General features: G+C 44.4%; 1 protein-coding gene across 4 annotated transcripts in view; it reads right to left on the reverse strand.

Moving 5' to 3' along the window:
* Positions 1-16,975, reverse strand: part of Rsph3 (radial spoke head 3) — a 46,128-nt gene extending 29,153 nt beyond the window's left edge. For 2 of the 4 annotated variants that reach the window (XM_041680129.1, XM_041680130.1), the window contains exons 1-5: positions 16,164-16,970; positions 10,318-10,405; positions 2,898-3,039; positions 942-1,087; positions 91-294 (exon numbers count right to left, since the gene is read on the reverse strand). In XM_041680129.1, coding sequence (XP_041536063.1) covers positions 91-294; positions 942-1,087; positions 2,898-3,039; positions 10,318-10,405; positions 16,164-16,693 — 1,110 coding nt within the window. In that variant the 5' untranslated portion in view covers positions 16,694-16,970. Of the gene's footprint in view, positions 1-90; positions 295-941; positions 1,088-2,897; positions 3,040-10,317; positions 10,406-16,163 lie in introns of all 4 variants that reach the window. The other 2 variants (XM_041680128.1, XM_041680131.1) reach the window with 2 other exon arrangements.
* Between the last annotated feature and the right edge of the window lie 1,470 nt (positions 16,976-18,445).

Genomic DNA, 18,445 nt, shown 5'->3' on the forward strand with positions numbered 1-18,445 from the left:
TTCCCAAAGAAATGAGAGAGGAAGTAAGAGAGCCAGACAGACAGACAGGCAGACAGGCAGACAGGCAGGCAGGCAGGCAGGCAGCTCTACCTTCTCTTCTCGGTGCCGTCTCTCTTGCTCTTCCAATCGCTGAACTTCAGCCAGCTCCACGTTGCGTATTTCTTCGTATGCATACTGATTGGCTCGCAGATTGGCCAGCTCCTCCTCTTCCATGACTTCCAGGAGGGCCTGTTCAATCGTCTTCCCCACCAGAACTTGTAACATTGGTTTGACTTCAAGGTCAAAGTCAAAGAGCTTAAACACAGAAGAAATCAAACACAATTTGAATCCTGAAGCAAATGTGTAAGAGAATGCAAAGAGAATGCCAGCAGGAGATGGCTGTGCTATCTGTGTGTCGGCTCTGCACAGCCTCTGTGTCTGCACTCTCAAAGCAGCCCTACAAGGCACACAGCAGCGTCTTCTGATTATAGGCAAAAATCTACTAAGTTAAAATAATAAAAAAAATCTACATTTATCAATATGAACTCCAACTCTCAATGATTTTAAGACAGAACTCTGAAACTAAAGGGAAACGTCCCCGTCTTTCATGGTCTGTTTTTTTTTCTGCTAAACATTTACTGACTCAGGACCAAGAATAGCACACATCAGAAGTGATTCATGTCGAACATCAGAGCTTTCTATGCAGTGACTGAAAGCTAACTTTGTCTTCTAATTTTAATGACAAACAAACTCCTTGCACTTCTCTACTCCATTATTCATGTAGTCATTACTTTTTATTCCATTAACTGACCTATTCAGGCATTCTACATGGAGATGAAAATGCCATTCAGAATTTTTAAACATGTAATCCCTTCATAAAAGTTATTCCCTCCACAAGTGACTTATGTCCTAACTGTATGTCCTCTTTGAAGAAAGAGGGAAGCCAGAAGGATGTACTGTACCTCTCCTTCTAGTATCTGGGTGGCCACATCTTTGCCAGTTTTGGCAGGAATGAAGAGCGGTGTTGGTGGTCTGTCCAGAAACGCATCCGTCTGGCATTCCATGTCGACTTCAACTATGCGGTCAGCAATCTCTTCAAGGTATAATTCTAGGAAGAACATTATGTACTGTGGGTTCACAATTAACTATGGTTTATTTAAGCCATTCCCATGTTTGTGAAATGTCAACAAATAGAAGTTATCAGGCACGGGGGCACATAACTGCTACCCCAGCACTTAGGAGGCTGAAGCAGGAGGAGCTACATTTTAGGCCAACCCAGGATCCACAGTAAGAGACCGCATCTCTAGTAAATACAAGATTTGCTATAATCGTGTGTCACGTGCTTGGGGTTTGAAGAATCATGCATCAAATCAAACTGCTCTTTGGTATTCTCTCTATGCACAGTTTAGAAATAGACACTTTAATAAATAAATGCCACGTTTATAACTTGATGAGGCAGGGCAATGTGGTACCACAGGAAGACTTGAACACTGAACACAGGATCCAACCAAGATAGAGCTCTCTGTCCTAAGTGTCTCATGTGTAAAAAGGTCAAAGTTACTTGCCACATAGACTCTTTTTTAACATAAGAAAATCATAGGGAAAGTGCCAGAGGCAACAGTAAATAAGAAGTAGGAGCTGGATCACTTATATTCAGATCACATGAATATTATTTGTCCAGTCTTCTGTGTCGTCTACAAAGTGAATGCTTGAGACAGCACAATCAAGGTACAAAAAAAAAATTAGTAAAACCTTTCATGTTTTGAGTTTACAGTTTTGTGTTGGTCACATTTATAGCTTTTGACACATCAAGGACCAAGACTAAGCCTTAGTTGTTAGAATCACAAAGATGGCTCATCATTGGCACTCACTCATTCTAGGCTTGGCTCAAGGGCAGGGGAAGTTTATTCTTTTTGCTTTGACTCAGAAAGAACCTTGGTGAATCTGCTCATGGTCTTCACTGGTAGAAGAATCTCAAGACACATTAGTCTATGGAAAACACCAAGTACTGTCAGCTTACCAAGGTCTGTCAACAGGAAATGCTTTGTCCAGCAGAGTGCACAAAGCAGTAAACCCTGGAGCCTGCTTTAGGGCACCTAATGTGCAAAGCCATGGAGAACAAGGGAGAGAGAGGCGGTGTGACAGGAAGATGACTACATACGAGTGGGGTCACCTTTCGGACAGACAAGTCAAATGTCCACACAGAGCTGCGAAGCTCTCATCAGTCTTGATGAAAAGTGACTTAAGTTGGGTTGTGAGTAATAATGCTACTCTGAAATTGTGCTGGCTAATTTTGTCAACTTGACACAGTCACCTGAGAGGAAGGGACCTCGATTAACAAAATGCCTCCATAAGATCCGCTGTAGGCGAGCCTGTAGGGCATTTTCTTAATTAGTGATTGATAGGGGAGGGCCCAACCCATTGTGGGCTGGTGGAAAGCAGGTTGAACAAGCCACTGGGAGCAAGCCAGTAGGCAGCACCCCTCCGTGGCCTCTGCATCAGCTCCTGTCTACAGGTTCCAACCCTGTTTGAGTTCCTGTCCTGACTTCTTTCAGTGGTGAACTGACACGTGGAAGTATAAATCAAATAAACCCTTTTCTCCCAACTTGCTTTTGTCACGTTGTTTTATCACAACAGAGGTAACCTTAACTAAGACAGTCATATAATATGAGGGAAGGGCTGAGAGAATTAGTAGTTAGGAAACTCTTATCAAGTCCAAATCCCTACTTCTAGCTCTCTCAACATTATAACATATGTTCTATGTAGCTGCTTCCTGAACAGACTTCCCTACCATATTTCTGGGGAGAGATAGATACACACCGGAGATCCATAAATAATAGAAAGGAAAGAAAAGGTAAGTTCCAGTGGACTGACAGGAACCGCTCGTGAGCCATGATGCCAGCGGCATGGTCAGGTACCTGTCTGCACATCCACGTGCTTTCTGCCCTCCACGGGCTCAGGTGTTCGCGGTCTGAGCTGCTCTTGGGCTCGCTTTCTGGCAAGAGCCCTCCTCCTGGCCTGCTGTTGTCGCTGAAGCTCTAGAGGATCAGGCTGTCCAGGCTGAGAGGGACAGATAAGGCTTAGAAACACCAGACATCAGTTCTCAGAGCAGGCAGCCGCTGCCATTGACAAAGCACTCCCCGGCTAGCACCAAAGCATGTGCCAGCTGATGCCTCCTGGTGACTGGGGGTGTGGTCAGGTGATGCCAAGCTAACAGCAAATCCACACTGGGACACATAGGTGTAGAGTTCTAGCTAATCACCTGGTTTTCCTCAAGCAACCTCTGGTGCCTAGTAAAACGGATGCATTTATTCTGTTACAGTAAACTTTGGTAGATAGTTAAGAAATGAAAAACTAGTAGGACTTTTTAAAATCTGAATTCAATTGAATAGATTTCCCTTAAAATTTTTATCAGTTCAAAAAGAAAACATCCTGGGTCCAAAGAAAGTCTTTTTTGTTGACTTGTTCTTCAAGTCAACAAAAAAGCTGACTAGAGGCTGAAAATACTGTCCTTTTTAAGTCAAGACAATTATGAAAAGAAAACCTGACTGAACATCTCCTGACCCCCATGTTTTTATTTTTAGTCAACATAAAGCAATTGTATTTATTTACAGGTCACAGTGTGACATTTCAACATACATATACAATGTGCAGTGATCAGATTATCACAACAAGCATGTGTGTCATTTTTTTGAGTTGGGAATACAGAAAATCCTATTAGTTATATAAAAATGTTTTTAAATGTTATACATAAGGAATTCTACAGCAGATAACTTCTTGAGCGTGACTTGCTTTTACTAAGCACTTCCCCGAGAGTCATCTGGGCTGTACCATGTCCCAATAACCTAACTACTTACCCCTTTTTGTTTAAAGATATTTTTATTTTTAATTATGCGCATATGTGGGTCCATAGACTAGGAGTTTATAAGAGGGTCCTGGATCCCCTGGAGCTGGAGTTACAAGTAGTTATGAGTCACCCAACATCGGCACTAGGAACCAAAGTCAGGTCCCCTTAACTCCTGGGCATCTCCAGTATCCCACCCTCAACTCTGCCTTCAGTGAGTAGTACAAGTTGGCTGAATGAACACACCAGTTTGATTTTAAACATTTACCTAATGGGAAAGAAAACCATTTAGAAAACACTTTCGGTTTCTTTACACTACACATGAAGTAGCTCTGAATATTCCTACACAGGCTTATGTGCAAAGGTAAGTAAGTTTCCATGTCTATTTCATACACACAGACGCAACTGTAGGTTTGAATATTTCTTTCCATTTGCTATGTATCCTTGAAGCCCTTATTGCCAATTTCTAAATGTTAGTGTTGGAATAAGTGTATATTAAGTATATCACAATAGCTTAAAATTTCATTTCCCCATGACTAATGCTGAACATCTTTTGATAGGCTTGTCATCAGTATCTTCCTCTGCTCTCAACTTTTGACAGGTTCTATTTGGTTTGCATAGCTTTTAGCTTTCAAGCTCTGAGAATTACATATTTTCAGTATAAGACACTGGTCAGATGTGCAGCTTGTCTGTTGAAATATGATGTTGTCTGTTTTGTAGCTTGCCCTTATACATCCGTATGAGGCTTTTCATCAGTCCAGCTTCGTTTCTGTGTGTGCTACCCTCTCACGTCATGCAATCCCTGCACTCTTCCCAAGGTTATTGAGGTTTTCTCCTACAAGTTTTATATTTCACATTTAAATCCATGATCCATTTTATTTCTTCCCCTCAGTTTCTTTGAGACAAGATCTCCCTATGTAGCTCAGGTTAGCCTCAGCCTCCCCAAGTGCTCTGCCCTTTGTGTATATAATTGCTTTGGTATTTTAGGGTCTATGGTGATTCCACAGAAATTTCAGAACTGTTAAGAATGTAATTGGTTAGCTCTTTCTTCTTCAAGGTTTGATACAATTTGGCAGTGACTCCATTTAGTCCTTACTTTTTTTTTTTTTTTTTTTTTTTGGTTTTTCTGTGTAGCTTTGGAGCCTGTCCTGTCTTGGAACTTGCTCTATAGCTCAGGCTAGTCTCAAATCTCACAGAGATCTCCCTGCCTCTGCCTACTGAATGATGGGATTAAAGGTGTGTGCCACTACTGCCTGGCTTAGTCCTTTCATTGCAACCTAGAAAGTGGTCTCTTTTAGAGACGGTTCTAGGAGCTGCTGAGGGGGTGTGTGCTCCTTTGTTAGATGGAATATTCTGTCAACATTAGGCCCATTTGATCCATGGCACAGTTAACCCTGAAGTCTGTTGACTTCTAGTTTGGAGAGAGTGGGCACCGAGGCCCCCTTCTATTACTGCAGCAGGTCTTCTCCGTGTTAGTGTTGCTTTTGTTTGGAGCACACACATTTGCATTTACGACTGTTATGTCTTGGTGAACTGTCCCCTTTACTAATGCACAGTGGTCTTCATCTCTTCTAGCTCATTCTGAAGTCTACTTTATCACCTGCCAGAAAAACTACCTATGCCAACTGATTTTTGGCTTCTATCTAAATTGACTTCCATCCTTTGGTTCGTGGTCTATGACCCGTGAGCTGTCTCTTGGAAGTAACAGATAGCTGGAACTTGTTTTGTTTTTTGTTTTTTTTCAATCCAATCAGCCAGTACTCTTTACTGGTGAGTTGAGTCTATTTACATATGAGGTTATTGAGGGATGTTTGCTAGTATTTGTGACTTTATTGGCTGCTGTGTTGGTTTTAGGTTTTTATAAATTACTATAGGTTTTCTTGTTTACTGTGCTGGACTTGATGGACTCCTTCCTAGCTCTCTGTCGTCAGTCTATCTGACATGAGAGTCACAATGTACTCTGGGAACTGAGACATTCTTCCTCCACTGAGGACAGTGCTCTAGGTATTTTCTGACGTGCTGGAGTGTCCTCACATGGCTCATTTCCTCATCACTCTAGTGATGGGTTTCCTGGGGACAGTGGCCTTGGCTGTAGTTATTTTCTTTCAGGGTTTAAACTCTACCCTCCATGCTTCCTGGCCGTTAGGGCTGTGATGTTTTTCTGATATGTCTGCTTTTGTAGGTGAGTTGTTTCCCTTTCATAGTTTTTAATACTATTTTTCTGTTTTGTATTTTTGATACCTTGAGTAAAACTGTCCAATCAAATGGTGTATCTGTGCATCTCTCTCAGGTGGCTCACAAGCACCTTTACCCTAGCACCTGATGCCTCTGACCTTCTAGGGCACCTGCACCCATGTACACACTCGCACACATACACATAACTAAAAATAGAAGTCTTTATATAGAATTAATGTTTGCATACTGTATCTTCTTCCATAATTTTACTTTGGACCTAATTGCAATTAAAGGGATTTTCCTTACACATAGAATGTAGTTGGATTATGTTTATAATCTCTGCTAACTTCTAACTACTTCATTCAGACCATTTATGTTTAACAAAATCATTGATAAGAACATATCACATGATAGGGTGTAGGCTGTCATTTTTGTTTTCTATTTGTTTATTGTTTTGAAATTCTCTGCATTCTTTTTCTTGAACTTCTATGGGCATAATACTTACATAATAAGTTACAACATAGCAACTTACAATGTTGACTTTGCATCTATTTTTGTTTTTCAGACCTAGGAATCAAATCCACAGCCCCATGCATATTAGTCAAATACTCTATTGCTGAGGTGCATCCCCCCTGGCATCTAGTTTTAAAATGTCTAACGTTCGGGGCTCAGTTACTCTTACATGTTTTCAATAATATATCCCATCTAAAATTGCTCCTTCCAGTGACCACTGATCAACTAAGACATAGCTCCTCCTAGTCAGCCAAGCATCTGCCTTCCTGCTGCCTTTATAAGGGAGATTCAAATGTTCACTTTGAATGCAGAGTGATCACCTCTGACCATAGCACCACCTCCTGGAACGAATGTCTTGAGCTTGAACGAATGGCTTGACATGGGCCAATGAAAGCTCCCGGTGGGAACCTGCTAGCAGAACAGCAGTGATGTTGTCCCCATCATTTCTCTCCTTCCAACTCAGTTTTCCTAAGTTAGATTTTGATGAGGCTTGGCATGGACTTGACTTCTCCTTGGGGTTTACCGTGCCCTGGATCTCTTGACTCTTAAGTCTGTCATTAAGTTTGTAGACTTTTCACGCACTATTTATTCAAATAGCTTTCCCCCATGTGATTTACTTTCTTCTGAGTCACTAATTTCTTCCCATGTCGTCTCCGATGTACTACTGACAGTCCAGTGAGTGTTTTACTCTGCTTTAGTTTTCAGTTCTACAGTTCCCATTTGGTCCATTTTTATATTCTCTATTTCTCTGCAAGTTGCTTATTTGTTTGTATAAAATATTCATAATTTTTCACTTCTGGTCAAGATAATTTTGACTGCTTTACATTTCCTACATTTTATAATTTCTATATCTGAGTCTCATGTATTGTCATCTTGATCGCTTTATCTCATAAGAGACTATCCTGGTTTTTATAATGAGTAACTTTTTTTTCTAGACAGGGTTTGTCTGTGTAGCATTGGAGCCTGTCCTAGAACTCACTCTGTAGACCAGGCTGGCCTCGACTCAGAGATCTGCCTGTCTCTGCCTCCTGAGTGCTGGAATTAAAGGTGTGCACTGCCCCTGCCTGGCGATGAGTAATTTTTTTTGTTGGAGACTTGGAACTCTATGTTGTGGGACTTCAGGTACTACTTAATCTTTTCAGTAGGAGGCCATTCATTTTGCAGTAGGTACATGTTTGGAGGGAAGGGAGTCTAACTCCCTGCTAGGCTCTACTTAAAGGTACTGGGTGGGGCATAGCTCTGTTGATGCAGGTGTTTGGATGTGGCGGGGCAGGAAGGGCCACAGCACCTACTGTTACCATATTGTTTCTCCTTATTACTACTAGATAATACATTTAGCTCCACACTGGTTTTGTTACCAGCACTCAGAAAAAGCAGGGCACCAACCTGTGTTGTCTTCTACTACCTACCTCATACCTCACTGTGGCTGTATGAGGGTGGAAATTCAGCTTTCTGCTCTACTTTTGTGGACAGTGTTTCAAAATGTGGAGTAGGGTATGGCTTTGTACTCTTGCTGGGTATGTGGGAAGTGGGTTGTCTTGCTCTGTATGTGGAATGAGAGTGCTCCCTACTCTGCCCAGACTCACTGGTACTGTGAGAGTGTCTGGCTGAGGTATGGATCCCCCTGGTGTTGTGCCTGCGGGCTGGTGGTACGCTTCTCCAGCATTGTGAGCATGTTACGGAGAGGTAGAGAGGAAATCTGGGAACACAGGCTGTGCTGCTTTTCAGCTGAGTCTCAAAGCCCCTGGCCAGGCTGCAGCCATCCCTCCTCAAGTCTTTTAGGGTTTCTGGAGTGTGTCTTAGGGGGTTTATTCCTAACAAGGAGGAACAGGAAGTTTTAGGGCAGATTTTTATAGTAAGGTGCTGATTATTTGACTAAAGAAGTCACTGTAGTGCTAAACAAAGTGACACAAGATGTCTAGACCCCATGTGTGGATCATCCTGGCTGGACCTAAGTGTCTAGAGAAGCTTGTTAAAAAACACACAGTCCTGATAGTGAGTCTGTCTGGGGAAAGCAAAACATAGTTCGGTGTTCAAGCCCTAGAGGTCCTGATGCAGGAGACTGGGGTAAGGGGGAAGGCTCCAGATGATGCTGATGCAGACCCAGGCATGGGAGCTGTTGCTCTGACTGTAACATTCACAGATGGCCATTGCAGGGCTTACAGAGTTACTGCATGTGACATCTATGCCAAGAAATAGCCACTTACTACTACGGCATGTCTCGCTCAACTCTGTATCCTAGCTATTCAGACTAGCTAGACCCTGAAACTCAGTAAGTATTTCTGATTGGGTAAAGAAAAGACATGCAATTCAGACTTCTGATTAATATCAGCAGTAGAGGATAAGACAATCTAAACAAACGGAATATGTCAGACACCAGCCAGAGCATGGCTTCACACTAGTGGTGTCTGTGAACTGTTGTTTAAAGGAGCGGCAGGGCTGTGTCCCCGGCATCTGGCCGCCCACATGGCTAGCTTATGCCCTGAAATAATTACACGGAAACACTGCTTGGCCCATTAGTTCCTGCCTCTTATTTGCTAGCTCTTACATATTGATCTAACCCATTTCTAATATTCTGTGTAGCACTACGAGCTGGCTTACCAGGAAAGATCTTAACCTGCATCTGTCTGGAGTGGAAGAATCATGGCGACTGCCTGACTCGGCTTCTTTCTCCCAGCATTCTGTCTGTTTACTCCACCCATCTAAGGGTGGCAGGAAGCAGCCTGCAGCTCCTACTACAGATAACTGCTTAAATTGATCTGCAGCGACTTAGTACAAAATCCAGAGTCAAAGTTTAGAAGCTTTCAGAGGGTTCACTAGAATCCTGTTCAGTAAAATATTAGGACTTATTTTAGTAATTATTTACTGTGGAAAATACATGAAATGTAAAAGCTACCACTTCTTCTTTTCTTAGGGTAGGGAATATACAGGCTGGTTCATCCTGTAGAGAAGACTGAAGAAAACAGATTTCTTTAGTACCGCGAGTGCAGCAGACAGGGCGAAACAACGCTGCATACCACATCCATCGTCCTGATGTACAACTCCATGGTACTGAGCACAGCCGCCCTGCTGTGACCAGCACCACTACTCACTCTGGGAACTGCCTGCCCTTCTGGAACTCCAACTCTAGACCCCCAAACAGTAACTCCTTTCCCCTCTAGCTCCTGCGCGTACCACTAGACCCACATATCTATGCACATACATACATACACACATACTATATGCATATGCATGCATACATACTTCAGGGTAGTGTTGGAGACTGAACTGAGGGCCTTGCACATGATGAACAATTACTCTATCATGACCCACACCTCCAGCTTCTGCGTATTTTAAAAAAATTTACTCTTCAAGTTATTTTTAATTTCGTTTTATAAATATTTCAGGTAACAGATCAAAATTTGACACAAACATACAACTGATCCTTGAGCACAGATAACATGGAAGCTGTGTTAGACAACTGTCCTCATTAGTGTTTATTGCCAGCCTGACACAAACCAGAGTCAGCTGGGAAGAGAGAAGCTCAACTGAGAACCACATTGGATTTGCCTGGGGCCTTGTCTGTGCAAGGCTGTTTTGACGAATGAGCTAATGACTGATGTGGGGGGGAGGGCAATCCCACTGTGGGAGGCACCAACCCTAGGCTGTGTAAGATTGAGCTCCTGTTCTGATAGTCCTGAATGCTGGGTTGCTACCCAAAGTGTAGGTCATATAAGAAAGTGTAAACCTTTCCTTCTCTAACTATGTCTGCTCTCCGTGTTTGTTACAACAGTGGAAGTGATGAGGACACCGCTCAGACTGCTTACCACCTGTCCCATGGGGAGTGCATAGGTGTTGCCTCGGATCACCCTTCTGTCATACATTATGTTTCCATAATTCAAAGGTTCGTCAGCTCTGTAAAACAGAAAATTCTAAGTGAATGGTATATTATTTTAATCCATTAAATGAACCTATTTCAATAGAATTAAGATTAAACGTATCTTGTAGAATCTGGAGAGATGGCAGATAAGAGCACTTGCTCTTCCAGACGACTTGGATTTGGTTCCCAGCACTCACATGGCATCTGACAACCATCTGTAGTTCCAGTTTCATGGGACCCTGTGTCTCTAGTATCTGACACACACATGCATGCAGATAAAACGTGTACATATAAAATAAAAATATTTAAGATGTATAAAAGAAATTGTAATACAGTCATAACATAGACAGACAGCTATCATTTATATAACAGTTACTATATGGCTGGACCTTACAAATTTTATTTATTGCTAACAATAATTTCATGTTGGGAACTAATACTCCTAATTAACAGGAGAAAAATGGAAAAGAACCTGCCCACATTCCCCTCCTAGTAAGACACAGAGCTGGGCTCAGTCTGTAAACACTGAAGACTGTTCAGCAAACGTGAAAGTCCCACTCAGGGGCTGAAATGCGCATTTAGTAACAGACCAGGTTTAGAAGGAAAGTCAGACTTCGCACTGTTCTTCCAAGCTAAAGGTGCTGCTGAAATGTCAGCCAATTTGAATATCAGGAGCCGAATAAGCATGAAGAGCAAAGCCCCATGGCTGGCCCCCGAGGCTGTCAGTGACTGCTGTCCATAGCTGTGAGGCCCACCCTCGGCCTACACCCCGACACGCTATCAGAGCTGACCGCGTGGGCTAAGCTGCTGCAGACTGAAGCCTCTCCTGAACACACGGGACATGTTTTCCTGTCCGCGTTACTTGGTCTCAGGTTGTGTCAGCTCCTGCACGGGACGGCTCTCTCTTCTAGCCCTGTGCACTGCTTCTAGAGCTGTTTCCCGGCTACTTAGCTAGACTTCCTAAGGGCTCAGCTTTCTGTCCACCAGCAAAGCTTCACTCATAACCCACATGGCAGTTTTATTTTCTTTTTAGTTCAGTACTCTCAACTCCAGGCATATCCAGCTGCCTAGAGATACCTTACTAAGATGTCTAGAAGGCAGTTCTAACACTGAGCTAGTCTTCTCCCCTGCCAGCTTATTACTTCAAGTGTTTTCTATTTGACTAAATGGTTCCAATGACTACAGCTGTGACTTACTCGAGAACGCTGGGAGTCATGCATGACCACATTCTCTTCTCCATCCCTACAGCTAGCAGGAATTTCTGACTCCATGCCCCAGTCTTTCTTACACCATCTGTTGCTCAATTGACATCCCTGTCTTTTACCTGGACAGCCAAAAGTCCTCTTTTAGCTGAACAGAACAAAATTTCTTCTCAATTTATTCTATGTCCACTGAGACCAGTGGCATTTTAGAAGAGCAGCGGTTCCAAACTGGCTAATGCCTCCTACCACCAATCACAATAAGGGAAGATACTGGGTTGACACTGTCGAAACAATGAGCTCCATGACACCGACGGTTGATATGGATGCAATGTACAGGTTTAAATATTCTTGGAGGACAGGTACATTGTATTCATTCACATTAAGTAAATGTATGCCTTAACAATCACATTCCTAAGAACCTACCTCCCGGAAGTAAAAGGCCTAGCACACACAGTTGTTTGTCAAACCTCATTCTTTGTAGCAAAATCTGGAAGCAAACCAAGTATCTATCAATAGTGCAAAGTTTTAGCAGTGACGGTTACACCACACTCGGCATTATCACAGCGCCATGGAAGACAACTGAGCACTCCAATTACTAAGAGGGCAGAGGTGGCTCAGACCTGTGTATGTTACTGTTGCCATGAAATAAACTGTAATGATTCATCTTGATTGACTGGCTTGACAGATACCTAGGAGACCAGTAAAACAAAGTTGTAGGTGTCTGTGAGGATGTCCCAGGGTGATTAGATCAGGAGCTCTCTGACTCAATAATTTAGGCTATTGGTGGATTCATCTTGCAGACTATGGAGATGTGGACTTACAGACAGCTGGGTTTAACTGGATGAAGTGACGTCACTTAGGAGTATGACACTGAAGAGGGAATCCTGGCTCGGGATCTTCCCTATCATTTTCTCCTCTCCTTTCTGGTTGCCATGACGTGAGCATTTCTGTTCCCTCACACCCTTCCCACCATGATTCTCTGCCTCACCTCCAAAAACATGGAGCCAAATGACCATGTACCAAAACCTCTGCAAGTGGGAGCTGAAATAAGTCCTCTCCCTCCTCTGATAGTGTTCCTGGTCCCTGGTCAGTGAAAGTTCACTAGCGTGCGTGCGTGCGCGCACACACACACACACACACACACACAGAGAGAGAGAGAGAGAGAGAGAGAGAGAGAGAGAGAGAGAGAGCGCGCTATTGTTGTTTATCCACAAATAAGAAGCCATGAATTTGAATATAAATATGTGAGCCTGGAAAGAAGTAGAGAAAAATGCATACAAAACTGATAATATGGTTTGCCCCTTGGGAAATGAAAGTAATGCCACTACTTCCTGGAGCTGTTGCGAGGGCTACCTGGCACCACCGCTGCATTTAATAAACGGGAACAATTCTCATGCAGGGATGTCTTTAAATCTGAATTAAAAAGTTACATAAATCCGTCTGTGTTGTAGGCTATTTGATCACACTGTGAACCCCAAGTTTGTGTTAATTAAATAAAACCTTAGGTCAAGAGGCAGCGCCAGCAACTAGTTGACAGGAAGCAGCATTGAGAGTAAGTGGGAGTCTGGGGAAACGGACAGAGAAATGCGCAGGCAATAATGAGGAGGGACTTGAGTTTGGCAGCTTTTTTGGTTTGGGGCATGGGAAGAGAAGCTCTCTTGCTGGGTCACTGGCTAAGGAGAAAGGTCAGACATGTCTTATGGGTTTTAGTCAACACACATTTCTTCTCTGAGAACTCTGGAGGCCAGAGGCTCACAGCGGGTCTTATAGGATAAGACTCATCTGGAGACAACAGGGAGAGTGTTCTGCTGCCTTTTCCAGCCTCTAGAGGGCGCCCCAGTCCCCAGGCGTTCGCCTCTATGATGGTTAATACTGTCAGTGTGACAGGATCTAAAATCATCTGGGAGACAAACTTCAGGGTATGTCTACGAGAGAGTTTCTAGACTGGGTTAACTGAGGTGAGAAGACCCGTCCTGTGTATGGCATCGCTCCACGTCTGGGGTCCCACAATGAATAGAAAGGAGAAAGCAAGCTGAACACCAGCCCTCATCTCTTTCTGCAACGTCACCACCATGCCACTTTCCCTGCTACGATGAACCACAAGTCAAAATGAACTTTTCCTCCGTCTGATGTTTGATTGCTTCTGTCGGGTACTTCTGATGAAAGCCACCAGAGAGGGGTGACTAAGAGTCCTCCTCCAGCCTCTGCGTCCCTTTCCCCTTTCATTTGTTTGGGCTCCGAGACGACACTGGCCCCGCCCAGACTTTCAGGACAGCCTCCCCATCCTAACAGCTGAATAGACTGAAAAGGGCTCCTGGCAGGACACCGGCCCGGCCCAGACATTCAGGACCACCTACCTTCTTAACATCTGAATAGACAAGGTTGTGAGCTCACAGGTACTGGGGATTCAGGAGAGGCCATCTCTAGGGAACCAACAACGTTCTGGCTACCAGGATAAAGTTAAGCTTCATTTGATCAGCGTCAAACAAAAGGTAGAGAGCAAGTTTTCTATTTATTTGTATTAAAAATACCTTTATATAATATTTGTTATATATTATATAAAGTATATTATATAAAGGTTTATATAATCTTGACTAACAGATTTGTAAGAGAAGAATGTCCTATTTTGGTTTGGGCACAAGCCTACAGGTCAATGTTACTGCATTTATGTATTTGTAATTGCTTAACTACCAACAAATACATAATTATAATACATATTATATGCAACTCTTATCTGAAATATTTGGAACTATATGTATTTCAGATTTTTTTCCTCACAGTTTGGAATATTTGCTCATATATGACTCAAATGTAAACATGTTTCATATATGCCTTACATACACAGCCTGGAGGTAATTATATATAATATTTTTAGTGTATCTGTATTCTACGACCAGTCACACAATGTCCTATGTGGAACTTTCTAGTGCGGCATCATGGCACTCAAAGAGCTTCAGAAGGTGTGGGGACTAGAGCGAAGGCTCAAGGGCTAAATGCTCCTACTGCTTCTTCAGCAGACCAGAGTTTGGTTCCCAGCATTCATGTGAGGCAGCTCACAACCCCCTGCATCCAGCTCCAGGGGATCCGATGCCTTCCTCTGGGCTCCACTAACACTTGTGCTGCACACACACACTCACGCACGCACACACACATTTAAAAAGGTTTCACATGCTTGGAAAGATGGCTTAGCAATTAAGAACACTGGCTGCTCTTCCAGAGGTCCTAAGTTCAGTTCCCATCATGGCTCACGACCATCTCTAGTGGTTGCCCTCTTCTGGCATAAAGGCACACATGCAGAAATTCGAGCACTCATCCATAAATAAAAAATGTTTCACATTTCCAGATTAGGGATGCACAAACTACTAAAACTTCTGGTTTGAAAATGAGAAAACTTGTACTCTAATGGTTTCTTTCAGTTCTACAATTTATTGTGCTACAAAAAGGCAGGTGCCCTTGAACCACATCAGGGTTGGCTTAATCTGAAAGTTTTAAGTTACTCTGAGAGTAAAATGAGATTTTCTTATAGCTAATTATAAAACTGGGATTCAGCCCAGTCATATACCCATCAAGATAATTTGTAATCTTGACTCCATTTGACACACTGTTAACCAGTCTAGACATGTGTTGTCTGGAGTTACTTACTAGGGTCAACAGAGAAACTGCTGAACAAGACTAGACTAAGAACCTTGTAGAACAGAGGCAGACTGACCTAAAGACATTCATTCTTTGGACATGGTTACATAATTTAGCTAATGGCAGTCACCACAATATATTCTTTATAAGGGTATCATGGAAGGTAACCATTCCTGTAGTATGGGTCTCTTATGTTCTGGTTTGTTAACTACTTTCATGAAACACTTTACTTCGCATTTCTGCATTACTTTGATACACTGATCTATTAGTAAATATACTATTTCAACATAAAAATCAACTAACTATAAGAAACAACTCAGCCATCCTACTGATCTATTTCTGAGTGAGCTAGGATAACAGGTTTGTGCCAGGCCTGGCCCAGAGTTAAAATTCAGCTTAGACTGAGAACTTCCTGTGTGGCAGGCAAGGTCCAAGGTGAACAAAAGGTACAGAGATGCCTGCTTCAATCTCTCGCTCTTAAATCCTGCTATTCCAAAACTTGAAGCTTACGGAAAGAACTCCAAGAGAACTATAAACTCCGTGGTCTTTATTACATATACAGGCCTGAATTCAGCAAATATTCACTAGAGTAGCAATATGTTTTGTGGTCCTGCATGGAAGGCTAATCCACCCAGACTGGGGTGGAAAGAGCTGTATGTGGTTGGCTCTTTCATTTGGTACATGCTATCCATGTACTTCTATGTGCTTCACTTTCCCAGTCTGCATGATGGAGTGATGAAACCAACTTGGCAGAACTGTGGATTAATACACCCCGTGTGGTGTTTGGTGGTGGCTGTCTATAACCATTCGTGTTCACGTCATGACTCTGGCCAGCTGTGCTTCAGTTTAACCAAATAGTTGTGTTATTTTAGGGCAGGGGGTTTTGACTGCGTGTAGTCAAGGGAAAACAGATGGGATGCAAAGCGGAGACCAGACAGGAGCTACTTTGGTCACTCACGGCTGCAACAGGCTGTCCCGGTAGCGGCGGCGCTGGCAAGGCACGGCCCGGGGCCTGCTGGTGTAGGTGTAGGTGCCGGAGGCCTCGGCCGCCCGAGGATTGCGGTCTGTCATCGCCGACGCCATGTCGGGGGTCGAACCACCTCCCCTTCGGTGGAGGTGGGCTCTGTGGCAGGTGGGGGTTAAGGAGTCGTGGGAGCCGGAGACGTGTAAATAGTGCCAAGGGCAGGGATGCCGCGACGCGAGGGGACGCGGCTCTCGAGGAAGCGGGCGCCACGCAGGCGGGCCCGCGCAACAGGGAGCCGCTACTCTATGCTTGCTCCGGGTAGCGTGGAGCGAGTCTGCGGCACCCGCACCGGTTGCCGAGCAACGCGAGGTTCCGCCTGGAGGCAGAAACTCCAGGCAGTTCCGGCCGGCCGGGTTTCCGGAGGGACCCGTAGTAAAGGCCACTTCCGGCTCGTGACCCCGCCCACCTGCTGGTCCGCGGGTGCGCCTGCGCATTGACCGCTTCTTGACCGGCCGAGGCGCCATGGCGGTTTTGGCGGTGGCCACTGGGGCGGAGGTAACGTCGTCTGGCCCGGCTGCGGGGCGCCGCCTGGCGGGGCTGCTGTCCGCGCCATCCTCGCAGGCCCACGTGCTCTTGCTCTTTGAGGGGCGTCCTCCGTTGATTCTCGCCCTGCCACGCCGCAGCGCTTCCCGCTTCCCAGCGGTGACACGCCCTGGGCAGTCGGGCTCGCAGCTCTGTTACGCGCTGGGGCCGGGCGGAGGCGGGCTGTCTCCGGTTTCCCAGCTCCTCCTCCGCTCCCTAGCGTGAATTCCGTACCTGCCTTCTCCACTCAGCGCGCTGGGCCAGCACGTTAGAGGACCCCTGGGCTCCCGGGGCGACTTGGACCCCCCGTTAGCCACCTAACTTTGGGAAAGGGCTGGGCAGGTTACTGATGAAACAGGGTTCTCCTTAAGCTTTCATCTTTCCGGCCCCAGGCGCCCAAGAGCGGAGCGTTTTAGGACTCGTTTCAGAGCTAGAGAGGTTAAGAATTTTGTTTGTGAAGTGCATGCATCCCTTGTGGTTAATTACTTGGGTTTGCAGCTACACTTTCAATGCAACGCGTCGCTGATCAGGCTCTAATCGAGCTTCTGCAGTGGACTAGCCCAGCAACACGCGGGCAAGTTGTAAATTTTGTCCGTGCGTGCTCTACTTTTCTAATCCACAAAATGGGAGTAATAGAATTTATCCCTTTGGATTTGTAAGGATTAAAAGCATGAATGAAGCTTTGGTAGTTAGAACCGTACCTGGTAAATGTAGTCTACAGTTTAAAGTAGACGGTCACCATTGTGTACCATTAAAGGCTGTAGTAAATGCTATAGACACACCGCCGTAGACCTTCAGTCTGACTGACTTTGGGGAAACTTGAGAAAATGTCGCTGAAGTAAGCGAATATCATGCTGAGGTTTTAGCCTCTGGTAAAAGGAACTTTAGAATGGCTCGGATGGGGCTGAAAGCAAGCTTGTTGATCTGAGTTTGAGTCCCTGAACCCACAGGAGAGACCCAGTTCCTTCCTGACAGTTGTCCGAGCTTCACACACACACACCCCATACACTCGCACACTAGTAAATTAAAAAGTGGCTGTTGATCAAAGGCCCAAACGTCTGAGATGTAGAAATCCAGAAGGGTTTGTGTCGATCATTTGTAGAAACAACTAAAGAAAAGTTGGCATTATTTCATACAAATGTTGGACAGCTTATCAGATGCTTTTGCCCCCTTGGAGCAGGAAGCCAATTGCAAACAGAAACAGTAAAGAATCGTTTCACTTAAGTTCAGAGAGAATGATAACTTGGGGTTTCAGCGTTCTGTCTTCCAGGAGGAAGGAGGAACAGGTTGGTTGCTTACATAGGGAGGATTGCATGCTGAGTGAGTAACCAATGGTGCCATCCCAGGCATGGCTGGGATTTATTGATAATATGATAGCTACCGAAAGTTCTGTAAGTTTGTATCCTCAGTCTGGTTCTCTTTGTATGACGTCCAGTGCAATCTGGTTTACTTTTTTGGTTATTGTTCTTCTTCGTCTTCTTGGTCTTCTTGGACGCGAAAGGAGGACACAAGACACAACAAAACCCACGTGGAATGTGAGGTTTATTGCAGCATGTGGGAGAGAAGGGGAAAAGAGGACGAACAGACAGCGTTCCAGCTTTTTAAAGGGTCCCCCATGCACGTGTGTCAAACGCCATGTGTCAAACGCCACTTTCTGCGCCTGCGCAGCCTTTGCCTGGACCGCTAGGGGCTCC

Source organism: Microtus oregoni, unplaced genomic scaffold, assembly GCF_018167655.1.
Source record: "Microtus oregoni isolate MIOR12 unplaced genomic scaffold, Mior012 000033F_ref0000390, whole genome shotgun sequence".
NCBI lineage: Eukaryota > Metazoa > Chordata > Mammalia > Rodentia > Cricetidae > Microtus > Microtus oregoni.